Below are 12,472 nucleotides of genomic sequence, written 5' to 3' on the forward strand. Positions count from 1 at the left end.
CATGGTGAAACCCCGTCTCTACTAAAAATACAAAAAATTAGCTGGGCGTGGTGGCGCGTGCCTGTAGTCCCAGCTACTCAAGAGGCTGAGGCAGGAGAATTGCCTGAACCCAGGAGGCGGAGGTTGCGGTGAGCCGAGATTGTGCCATTACACTCCAGCCTGGGTAACAAGAGTGAAACTCCGTCTCAAAAAAAAAATTTTTTTTTAATATATTAAGCAATTATTTAAAAATTTAAATTTGAAAAACTATTATTTAAAAAATAATTTTATCATTATCAAAATTATTACCATATAACAATTCTGAAAAGTGTATATTTATTTCTAGGAATCAGGACAAGGTGTCTCTGAGTCTATTTCCTAAGAAATAATAGGATAGTTGACACAAACTAAACTTTTTTCTTTGAGACAGAGTCTTGCTCTGTCTTGCTCCAGGCTGGAGTATAGTAGTGCAATCTCAGCTCACTGCAACTCCTGCCTCCTGGGTTCAAGTGATTCTCCTGCCTCAGCTTCCCCAGTAGCTGGGATTAAAGGTGTGTGCCAACACGCCTAGTTATTTTTTTTTGTATTTTTAGTAGACACAGGGTTTCACCATGTTGGCCAGGCTGGTCTCGAACTCCTGATCTCAGGTGATCAAACAGCTTCGGCCTCCCAAAGTGCTGAGATTACAGGTGTGATCCAATACGCCTGGTCTAAACTTCTTATGTCTGTGGCTTAAGGAGAAATAAAACCTAACATCTCTGAATAAATTAAGAGGGTAAAGAACACTGGGCCAGGCACAGTGGCTCACACCTGTAATCCCAGCATTTTGGGAGGCCCAGGTGGGCAGAACATGAGATCAGGAGATTGAGACCATCCTGGCCAACATGGTGAAACCCCGTCTCTACTAAAATACAAAAAATTAGCTGGGCGTGGTGGTGCACGCCTGCAATCCCAGTTACTCCGGAGGCTGAGGCAGGGGAATCTCTTGAACCCAAGAGGCGGAGATTGCAGTTAGCCAAGATGGTGCCACTGCACTCCAGCCAGGCGACAGGGCAAGACTCAAAAAAAAAAAAAGAAAAAAAAAAGAACACTGATAGAGGAGAAAATCCTATATAATTAACAGTTATATTCCACTTGTTCTAGAAAATTATTAACAATAATTTCTAATTATCTCTCACTAGTTGTAGTAACAAGAAGGAAGAAAAAGAAAAATATTTTTAAAACAAAACAATGTGAAATGAGAACATAAATACCTTGTGAGCCAAGTGGAAGAGGAGGCGGTTTTGGAGTCGGCTTTTCGAAGCTGAAAAAAAAAAAAATCCAAGCTGCTTATTAAAGAACTCAACAGTCTAGGTCTAGCCGTCCCTTGCAGGAATGAAATGAAACTCGGATGATCTTCTCAAATCTTTACTTATCTGTTCCTAGGTATGTCTCTGCTAGAATATATATTGTTTGAGTCTGGTCTCCACCTGCAGTAGCAGAAACAGCATCAAGAACCAGAAGAGAAATGTGCTAAGATTTCGCTCTTCTCTACTGCTTATTCTACCTGATCCTATTACGGTGATCCACAACACAACGCTCCACACACATGATTAGAGTAGCAGCTGGCCTCTGTGTTGTTCATATACCAAACCAAACACTGGTAATAGACACCATGGTCATCTCGATGTGTGTATGAATGCACTCACTCAGCTCCTAGTCCCAGTATTCTTTGTTAATTCCTTCTGCTATTTCCTTTTCCACAATTATACTGCCATATTTTCCTAAATACTAGCCCAGTCTCTATTCCACAGATTTTCTAGCACAATTATGTGCCACATTGAAGCAGGCAGTCAAGCAAAAATATTAACAGCTTTTAAGTTCCAAATATCCTTTGCATTCTTGGAAAACTTCCTGATTCTGGATACCCAATTCTACCTCTTTTACAGAAAAAGTCATACTTCAATCTATAAGAAAGAAAAAATATATATAGAAATAGAGATAGCTGCCATGATCAGTTTTTATGTGTCTAACACTGTTCTTAGCACAGATAAAGCCTAGAAATATGAGATTAAGTAACATAAAGGACCTTATAATGAAATTGAGAAAAACTACATAAGCACATATGAAACATTTTGGGTACAAATAAAGAAAGGCTTTGCTGCGTATGGTGGCGGGTGTGTCTGTAGTCTCAGCTACTTAGAAGGCAGAGGCTGGAGGCTGGCTTGAAGCCAGGAGTTTGAGGCTATAGGATGCTATGCTCATACCTATGAATAGCCACTGTATTCCAGCTTGGACAACATAGTGAGATCCTGTCTTTAAAAAAAAAAAAAGTCTTCAAGTTCCACTTTTGCCATAATTTTGAGTTAAATTTTTTTTTTTTTTTTTTTTTTTTTTTAATGAAGATGGGGTTTCAGCATGATGGCCAGGCTGGTCTTGAACTCCTGACCTCAGGTGATCCACCCACCTCAGCCTCCCAAAGTGCTAGGATTAGAGGCGTGAGCCACAGCACCCGGTCAAGCTGAAATTCTTTATATGTATAAATTAATTCTACCTTGAATACATTCTTCCCTATCAAATATTACAGTGCCCACTTTTCTCTGCATTTTCTTGAACTTAAGTTGGTTCATACTCTAATTAACTTTTTCTACCATGTTTCCCTTTTTTTTTTTTTTGAGACGGAGTTTCACTCATGTTACCCAGGATGGAGTGCAATGGCGCGATCTCGGCTCACCGCAACCTCCGCCTCCTGGGTTCAGGCAATTCTCCTGCCTCAGCCTCCTGAGTAGCTGGGATTACAGGCACTGTACCACCATGCCCAGCTAATTTTTTGTATTTTTAGTAGAGACGGGGTTTCACCATGTTGACCAGGATGGTCTCGATCTCTTGACCTCATGATCCACCCGCCTCGGCCTCCCAAAGTGCTGGGATTACAGGCTTGAGCCACCGCGCCCGGCCTCATGTTTCCCTTTTATTCTCATTTTCAAATTTGAGTACAATTGCCCCAAGATGAATATCCATATGTAAGAAAGCAGAAGGGATGATTTCTGGATTCTTCAAGCTGAAATTGCTGGGCTTCTCACCCAGAAACAGGAAAAGCAGCCACAAAGTCCACAGCCATAAAAGCCTGAATAAAACTCTACCTAACTACCACCAACAGCATGCCTATTCTCCCATGACGGGGCCTAAGAAAGACACCCTGCCTTTTCTCTTCCTTCATCCTGATTTTTGGCTGTAGCCTGGTGGGGTGTAGCATTAATTCTATTTTTTTTATTTTTCATTTTTTGAGACAGAGTTTCACTCTGTTGTCCAGGCTGGAGTGCAGCGGCACGATCTCAGCTCACCACAACCTCCGCCTCCTGGATTCAAGCAATTCTCCTGCCTCAGCCTCCCGAGTAGCTGGGATTACAGGCACCTGCCACCACACCTGGCTAATTTTTGTATTTTTAGTAGAAACAGGGTTTCACCATGTTGCTCAGGCTGGTTTCGAACTCCTGAGCTCAGGCAATCCACCTGCCTAGGCCTACCAAAGTGCTGGGATTACAGGCATGAGCCACCATGCCTGGCTAACTCTCTCTTTAAACATAAAGTTACTCAAATCCAATATTCTTTGAGGGTTAAAGCTATTTTTTTTTAGCTTTCCAATGTCAATCTTTTTTTTTCCTCAATAGAAAAAGGAATACACTAAGTTTTAAAATCTTCAAAATGACTCTTACTATGAGTGAAGAATATCAGATAAAAAGAGCCCTTTTACCTTTAAATCCAGCAGCTTCGGCTTGTTTATACATCCCAAGAAAGAAGTAGGTGCAAGCTAGGTTCACCCAGACTTCAGAATTACAATTTTCCTCTTTTGTAGCATTTTCGTATTCCTGAAACATACAGTAAGCAGTGATCTTGTTTTGTCAGCAAAGCAATTGATGGGCCATTCTTCCATAATGGAATAGGATTTCATACTGAGATGAAGCAACTTACCATTTAGGGAATCCTACATGCTTTGCAATTATTCTATATCTGAAAACGTTAAATACTGAAGCTAAAGTTCAATCCCACATCTGCAGCGCTACTGTCTGTATGATCTTATACTTGTGGTTTTTGTCCCTCAATTAATACTGACAGGGACTAACAAACAACAGGAACAAAGAGTAACTGAACTACTTCATTTCTGCTGACTTAAAAAGACATACAAGATCCCCTTAAGAAAGTCCTATGTTCAGTTAACTTAAAATCTGATGGCTTATTTAATACACTACAAATTCCATTTCATTCTAATTGTTTTCTGGCTTTGTTTATATGTGTGTAGGGGGGTTCATATTTTTTAAATTTTTTGTTTTTCCTGCCAAGGACACTTTCTGAGATTCACTTTATCAATGACATTTTCCCTATACTCTCACTTTTGATCAGTCTTTCCCAGGTGTTGTTTCTTACTACACGTGGGTTGTTCTTCCTTTCCTCCTATACCTTTTACAAATACTACCAGCCTCTATTCTGTCCCTTGCACATCTTCCCTTTTCCTTCACCAGCTCTGTTCCTTTGTTCTACAGCTCACCTCCTTATTACCTGTCCTTGAATATTTTCATTTTAGTCATGCAGGTTCTTCAAATTTGCTTAGATTACATCTTGGGAATAAGAATATGTAGGAAATGCTTAAGCAATTTCATTTGTGAATTAAAAATGACTTGATGTAAGCCCTCTATAATTTTATTTGAATCCATAATCCTATTGATTAATTATTGTAGATGGGTAGGGTTTACAATGACCAAGAAAAACAATTTCCAAAACAATTCTACTTGCAAAACTATAAAGATAATATAATCGTTCCTATGTCTAAAAATAACCAAGCAAAAGAAAAGTGAAATTCTCTTGAGCGAAGACTCATGCAAGTTTTTATCAAAATGGCTTAATTTTCCTGTTCTGAAGATTTACTTACTAAATCCTAATACCAATATGTTGTACAATCTCATTAGTATGCATGTAAAGTAAAACGTATACAAGATACAGGTACGTATACAGTCATCCTTCTTTATCCATGGGGGATAGATCCCTAGTAGATGTCTGAAACCTTGGATAGTATTGAATCCTATATATACTATGTTTTTTCCTATACATACATGCCTATGATAAAGTTTAATTTATAAGTTAGGCACAATAAGAGATTAACACCAATAACTGATAATAAAATAGAACTATAACAATATATGGTAATAAAAGTTATGAGGATGTGGTCTCTTTTTGCTCTCTCTCTCTCTCTCTGAAAATATCTTATTATACTGTACTCACCTATTTTTGGACTGAGATTGACCTTGGGTAACTGAGCTTGACCCCGGGAAGCAAAACCATGGACAAGAGGGAACTACTGTAATGGAGCATATTACAATATAGACAACTACTGAAATGATACATTTTTAAAAAGTCAGTAGTTGCTTTCATTAACAAGTATAATTGAGGAACACAAATAGGTAACTTCTTTTTGTTTCCATCTGGATTGTTTGAATTTTACCATGGACATGTATTATTATAATATAAAGTTTAATAACATTTTAAACACACTTCTGACAGGAAAAAATGGGTTTTTTTTACACTAACCTCCAGAGCTCTCTTGTAGTCACCAAGGTGAAAGGCACAATATCCAATCCACAAATTAGTATCCTCTTCTTGTTCCCCAACATGACGTTTGAACTTCAGGTTAAAAATGTATTTTAAAAAATCATGAAAAACTTTGAATAGTAAACTCTCTGTTTTAAAAAAATGCTATGTTGAGTTACTAATGAACAACAGGAAATCTAAATATTAGAAGCATGACAATATGATGTTTAATTAAACAGGACAATTACCTTCTGATTGTCACAGAAATTTATATTTTCAAATATTTCCCATTTGGCATTCTGTATCTCCTGATATTGTACTCCAAAAAGCATTTGAGTTGCCTAACAATTCTGGGTGATACATAAGGAACAGGACTGTGTAAAATATTTAAAGCCAAATAACTGGAGGTTAGAGAGGCTGAACCATGAACTCAAGGCCCCACAGCCAGTACGTGTGCTGGCAGGGACTTAAAGAAACGTCTGACTCCAAAGCCCATGCTGTCACCCCCTGTGCTCTACTGGATTTAACCTCCCACTTCAGTCCTGTTGCATTAGCACACACATATATTTACTAATAGGTTATAACCTTTCACTGAGGACAAGCCATTACATCTTTCTATTACTCTTCAGCAGGCTAGCTTACCAGGCCTACAAAAGTTAAGGATGTTCAGAAGACTTGGCCTCACTTATGTCCACTATAAACAAATATTTTATGAATTCCTCTGCCAGAAAAAGAAAAGCCTTATTTTGGAGGAAAGAACTAAGACCTTGACACAGAATTCTGAATTTTTGTGGTAAGGTAAGAGTTTTTTCTTTTTTTTTTATGATGTTGTGGTTTCGTTTTTGTTACCCAGGTTGGAGTACAATGGCACAATCTCGGCTCACCACAGCCTCCGCCTCCTGGGCTCAGGCAATTCTCCTGCCTCAGCCTCCTGAGTAGCTGGGATTACAGGAACGCGCCACCATGCCCAGATGATTTTTTGTATTTTTAGTAGAGAAGGGGTTTCACCATGTTGACCAGGATGGTCTCGATCTCTTGACCTTGTGATCCGCTTGCCTCGGCCTCCCAAAGTGCTGGGATTACAGGTGTGAGCCACCGCGCCCGGCCCAAGGTAAGATTTTTTTTTCACTCTACAGGGTGATAAATCAAATAGTGAGCCAACACATATTTACGGAGCATCACTACAGAACTTCAGATGCCTCAGTCATTATAAGAAGAAGACATCTCTTTGATATTTTCTTATCTGGGATAAGAATTTACTCCCGTAGCTAACTCTACAACATTAGAAATCCTCCTCATACCAAATGCTGTGAATTTGAAAATAGTGCCTTATTTCTGGAGAAACTCTCACCTGAGGTTTCCCTGAATTCCCTGGAGCTACAGGAAAGTGCATGAGACTTCCTCACCAGAAACCATAGCAGTTTCCATCCCCATGCAGCATGGTACTCCAACCAACTACCTAAGAATGTAAGCATAGAGCAGAGCCTCCCTGCGAACTTAAAGGCAGTCTGGCCCTGTAACTCCCATCATTTTGGGAGGCCAGAAGCAGGCGGATCCCTTGAGCCCAGGACTTTAAGACCAGCCTGGGCAACATGGTGAGACCCGTGTCTCAACACACACACACAACCAACCAGCCAGATGGAAATTAGCCAGGCATAGTGGCACATGCCTGTAGTCTCAGCTACTTGGGAAGCTGAGGTGGGAGGATCATGTGAGCCCTGGGAGGTTGAGGCTGCAGGGAGACATGATCACATCACTGCACTCCAGCCTGGATGACAGAGTGAGACCCTGTCTCAAAAATAAAATAAAATAAAATAAAGGCAACCTGTTGTTATACAATAAGAAAAAAAGGGGTCATTGTCTTAAAGAAAAAAGAGGAAAACAGACTGATGAAGATAGACATATACACAGCACTCACTCCACTGATTCACAGAACTAGAAGGTGCTTCCATGCCAACTCCCCCACTGTAAAGATGAGAAAGCTGATACCCAAAAAGCTAAACAATATGCTCAGTACCAGAACACTAGTAAGAAAGAGAACTAGGCCGGGTGCGGTGGCTCACACCAGTAATCTCAGTACTTTGGGAGACTGAGGCGGGTGGATCACCTGAGGTCAGGAGTTGGAGACCAGCCTAGCCAACATGGTGAAACCCCATCTCTACTAAAAATACAAAAGATTAGCCAGGCGTGGTGGCGGGGGTCTGTAATCCCAGCTACTTGGGAGGCTGAGGCAGGAGAATCGCTTGAACCCAGGAGGTGGAGGTTGCAGTGAGCCAAGATTGTGCCATTGCACTCCAGCCTGGGCGACAAGAGTAAAACTCCATCTCAAAAAAAAAAATAAATAAATAATAAAGCAGCAAACTTTACATGGAAGATGAGGAAATATATGTAAACCGAATTATAACAATTATTAATGGTAGATTCAGAGTAACATGGATGGAGCAGCATTTTAAGAGAAATAACTGTGGCACAACACAATTAGAACATGCTGTCAGAATTCTTCATTGTTTGGTGCAAACTTCACTCTCCTATAACATGTGTTTCCCACAAAGCAGTTTTTCAAAGCTCAGTCCCTGGGACCATCTCCATCAGAAGCACTTAGACTGCGCACCTTAAAATGAAGATTCCTGAGCACCACTGCAGGCCTAGAGCAGGAGCCCAGGAATTGATATCCTATTAAGTACCCTAGGTAGTTCTGACGTATATTAAAAGGTTCTGAGAACTACTGCCATGGAGATTTGAAATATTTTCTGGGGCTATAATATTTTCAACCATAAGCATGTTAGAATTACTTAAATTTGGGCAAAATTTTAGAACACTTAATAGGAAAAAATCATACATTGGTCAAGGGTTGGGATAAGCAATGTGTTAACTGACATTGTATTAAATGTCCCTCCATATTTTTAGATTATAATCACCATCAGTGACCTAGACATAATCAAAAGTGGCCCTCAAGAAATTAGATTTTTTTTTTTTTTTTTTTGAGACGGAGTTTCGCTCTTGTTACCCAGGCTGGAGTGCAATGGCGCGATCTCGGCTCACCGCAACCTCCGCCTCCTGGGTTCAGGCAATTCTCCTGCCTCAACCCCCCGAGTAGCTGGGACTACAGGCGTGCACCACCACGCCCAGCTAATTTTTGTATTTTTAGTAGAGACGGGGTTTCATCTTGTTGACCAGGATTGTCTCGATCTCTTGACCTCGTGATCCACCCGCCTCGGCCTCCCAAAGTGCTGGGATTATAGGCGTGAGCCACCGCGCCCGGCCAAGAAATTAGATTTTTAGTTCATCTTTTATCAGGTTTATAGTTAACTTAGAATCTGGAATCTGTGCCTGATTTACAGGGGATTTGCATAGGAAGCCCCAGAATGTACCCATCTATTTCAACAGCATAGCAACCAGCATGCACCCAAGCATTCATCTATAGTCTGGTATTCACCCATTAAGAAGCAACGTTTTTGGACATTACCTCCAACAGGGTAATAGCTCCAGTGAAATCTCTTTGTGAAAGGAGCTCCTCTAGTTTTGGAGTCTTCCTACCTTTCTTCTTTCTTTTGTCAGTGTGCTGGACGTCCCCGCCTACAGCAGGTTTGGCCCTTGAAAGCATCTGTGAAAGAAACAATGACAGCTGTACGGTCCAATTCCAATAATCAGATTTAAACTGAGTGACAGCTCTGTAATTAATAAGTCAAATCCTTAACAACGAACCCCAGGGAAGCCTATTCAAACTCGTTTTGTAACAGGTATTCTACTAGAAGAGCCGTCACCCAATGCTTAGGACGGACCAAACAGCTACTCCCAACTTTATCTTCTCTGGTTCGAGTGCGGCAAAAGATGCTTTCGCATAGCTTCTGTCATCTCAGCTTCCCCTTCCTCTGCTTCCCATCCCACGTCTGGTTTAGATGTGGTTAAATGGAGAAGCAGGAAGGAGGAAAGCATCGAGGTATTTACATCCCTGTCCACCGTGGGAACATAGGGAGAGCAGGGGATTACCCTCTGCGGACACACCGAGATTTACACAGAAGTGTGCTGGGAACCTTTAATCGCCAGAAACAGGACCTACTCAAAGTATTCCCTCATTATTCAGAGACACTAACCATCTTGACGTCGGTGTTGTGAGTTCCCTCCGCAGACAGACAGCAAAGGCCGCGCCACAGCGTTTCGCCGCATCCACACAGCCAGCTCGGTTTCCACGGCAACCCCGCCGGGAGGCTGGTCCGCCGGGAGAAAAGCTCGTTGGAGAACCAGCACCCGCGGCTTCTTGGTTCCATGCAGCTTCCGCCGCGGAAGATCAGAGGTTCCTCTCGGGAGGAGAGCGTCGTTCTCCTCTGCGCCGAGAGCGAAAGTTTGCTTATGTCTCTATTTATGAGTTTACTTTAGGAAAAGGCGAATTGGAATAGCGTAGTTTTTCAAATGTAAGTTTCCTGGGAAAGTAATTTTCAGGGACCACTTCCGTTTTGGACCAAGTCGGACTCCTTAGCAATCCTTGGCTGCGTCCGACGCGCAATCTCTGTCTCTGGCTGATGCGGGTAGCTTAGAAAATTTCTGCTGAAAAAGTTGTAGATCTGCGATTTGGAGGCAGCAGTGCACGAAAATACGGTTTCCTATTTCCACAGATACACCTACACACAATAGTAAACTCTAATAAATATTTGTCGATTGGATGACTTAATTTATCTTAGTCCTGAACCCAGTTAATACAGGGCAACCATAGTCTTTAAATTCACGAAATCGTGGAATGTTAGGAGTTGGAAGGGACCTTAGAGGACCTCTGGTCAACCCCTCAGAATTAACAGACTGCAGAACTAACTAGTTAATTAACTAATGTCAGCCTAAAGTAACCAAAAGGCTCAGGGATCCAGTTAAAATAGTTTATTCAAGTGCAAAGTGTAAGAGTGGCTATCCTGTCAAACACTGACAGCAAAGAATAGTGATGAGGAGCGTTTGTATTGCCAAAAACAGAGAGCTGTATAGAATTACAGCATTTTCTAGATGAGGCTAACGTACACAGAAGATTTAATTCGCTACTATTGACTACACTTTAAGGGGGTTAACATTCCATTGTAAAAATGTAACAATCACAAGGGTCTCTGTCTCCAACGTCACTTAGTCTGAATAAAGAATAAAAAATCTGATTAATATGTAACAACACAAAGATCAGGAAGCAACAGTCATGCACCAGAGAAGAAAAACAGCCATGTTCTGTGATTTAGTTTATGGGGCTTAACTTTTTCCCTTTGCATAATATATTTGGAAGGTGCTGAAATATTCTTTCACATTTCCCCCTTTTCTTCAAAAGCTTTCAGAAAAAGCATTATAGAAGAATTATATTCTCAGGTCCTGTATTTGATCAAACCTCACGTCATTAGGAAGGCTCCTTCCTCGGCAGTCACATCACAGGGAGGAGGGGAAATTGGAAAGGACCAAGTCCGACCTATAAAGCAACAAGAGAAAGTAGTTCTGGAACCTGATTCAGGCTATATAGCTGCCTCTTAAATCAAACAATTCTCTGAGTAGTCATTGTTCTAATTTTCTCAGCTGTATGTTGACCCAATTGCAGATAAATACCGTAACAGCTCTGCAGACAAAGGCAAGACAAAACACAAACTATGATTATAATTCCTAAAATACGTAACAGCTTTTGCCACCAAGTTCTCCAAGATCCAAATCAACTACTTAACTGGTAGCTTAGATCCAAAAGGTTAATTACTTGAGTTTTTCAAATCAGTCGTTAATTTGGTGATGTTATTTGATTCATCTGAGATATAAACACAGCGTTCAGTTTCTGTCATGGCACAGGTTCCTCCTTGGGCTGCAGTGAGTATGTCTAAGACCATATAGTTTTGTAATACAGTCTTCTTGTGAGAGTAAATTCATTATTTAATAATGAGAGATTCATGTGGCTGTCATTTAGGGCCTTTTGTGTGTAGTAGTTTAGGGCCTCTACAGGGCAAATGACATCTTCAATACCCAGTTGTGGTACAAAGACAGAAGCTAATGTAAGTGGCTTCTGGAAGGTAAGCACTTTCTGTTTCTTCGGTTGAAAACACTATTACATAAACCTGTACAGTAAGTTCCAGATTCATCCATTATGTAACATCCGTCTGTAAACCAAACAACATCAGCCTAAGTAGGAAGTGTCTCTTGCAGATCAGTCTTAGGAGACACAAAGTTTGCAGTTAGAGTTATGCAGTTGTGTTGTTTCATCTGAAAGTGAAGGAAACAGAGTTGCAATATTTAGCTTATTACATCTAGAGAGGTGATGTGAGAAGCTGAAAGAAGTGAAATTTTGAATGAAGCTAGTCTACAAATTGAATAATGTTGAGTGTGGTATGAGTTTAGCAATGCTTCCACAGAATAGGGATGAAAACCGTAAGGGAAGTTTTAAACAATGTCTTTTCTCCCACAGTGTTAGTAAAGAGAAAAGGAAAGGCCCCTTTAAGTTCCATGGCACACCCCCATTCTTTATTTTCTGCCTCCACCTGTTGTTCTTTCCTTTTTAGGTTTTGGCAATTCTTTTTTTTTTTTTTTTTTTTTTTTTTGGAGACGGAGTTTCGCTCTTGTTACCCAGGCTGGAGTGCAATGGCGCGATCTCGGCTCACCGCAACCTCCGCCTCCTGGGTTCAGGCAATTCTCCTGCCTCAGCCTCCTGAGTAGCTGGGATTACAGGCACGCGCCACCATGCCCAGCTAATTTTTTGTATTTTTAGTAGAGACGGGGTTTCACCATGTTGACCAGGATGGTCTCGATCTCTTGACCTCGTGATCCACCCGCCTCTGCCTCCCAAAGTGCTGGGATTACAGGCTTGAGCCACCGCGCCCGGCCTTGGCAATTCTTTTAAAAGTGAGCAGCCTTTTTGCATTAATTGAAAGTATCGGCCGGGTGCAGTGGCTCACGCCTGTAATCCCAGCACTTTGGGAGGCCGAGGCGGGTG

The 12,472-nt window shown here is 41.1% G+C and overlaps 1 protein-coding gene across 2 annotated transcripts in view; it reads right to left on the minus strand.

Annotated features, from left to right (window-relative positions):
* The window catches only part of TTC26 (tetratricopeptide repeat domain 26), a 68,198-nt gene that overhangs the window by 51,093 nt on the left and 4,633 nt on the right, over nt 1–12,472 (minus strand). The window contains exons 2-6 of one of the 2 annotated variants that reach the window (XM_032275851.1): nt 9,636–9,866; nt 9,008–9,145; nt 5,542–5,634; nt 3,713–3,827; nt 1,233–1,282 (exon numbers count right to left, since the gene is read on the minus strand). In XM_032275851.1, coding sequence (XP_032131742.1) covers nt 1,233–1,282; nt 3,713–3,827; nt 5,542–5,634; nt 9,008–9,145; nt 9,636–9,809 — 570 coding nt within the window. In that variant the 5' untranslated portion in view covers nt 9,810–9,866. Of the gene's footprint in view, nt 1–1,232; nt 1,283–3,712; nt 3,828–5,541; nt 5,635–9,007; nt 9,146–9,635; nt 9,955–12,472 lie in introns of those variants that run through there. The other variant, XM_032275852.1, reaches the window with a different exon arrangement.

Source organism: Sapajus apella, unplaced genomic scaffold, assembly GCF_009761245.1.
Source record: "Sapajus apella isolate SASKATOON/1434 unplaced genomic scaffold, GSC_monkey_1.0 scaffold7, whole genome shotgun sequence".
Classification (NCBI taxonomy): domain Eukaryota; kingdom Metazoa; phylum Chordata; class Mammalia; order Primates; family Cebidae; genus Sapajus; species Sapajus apella.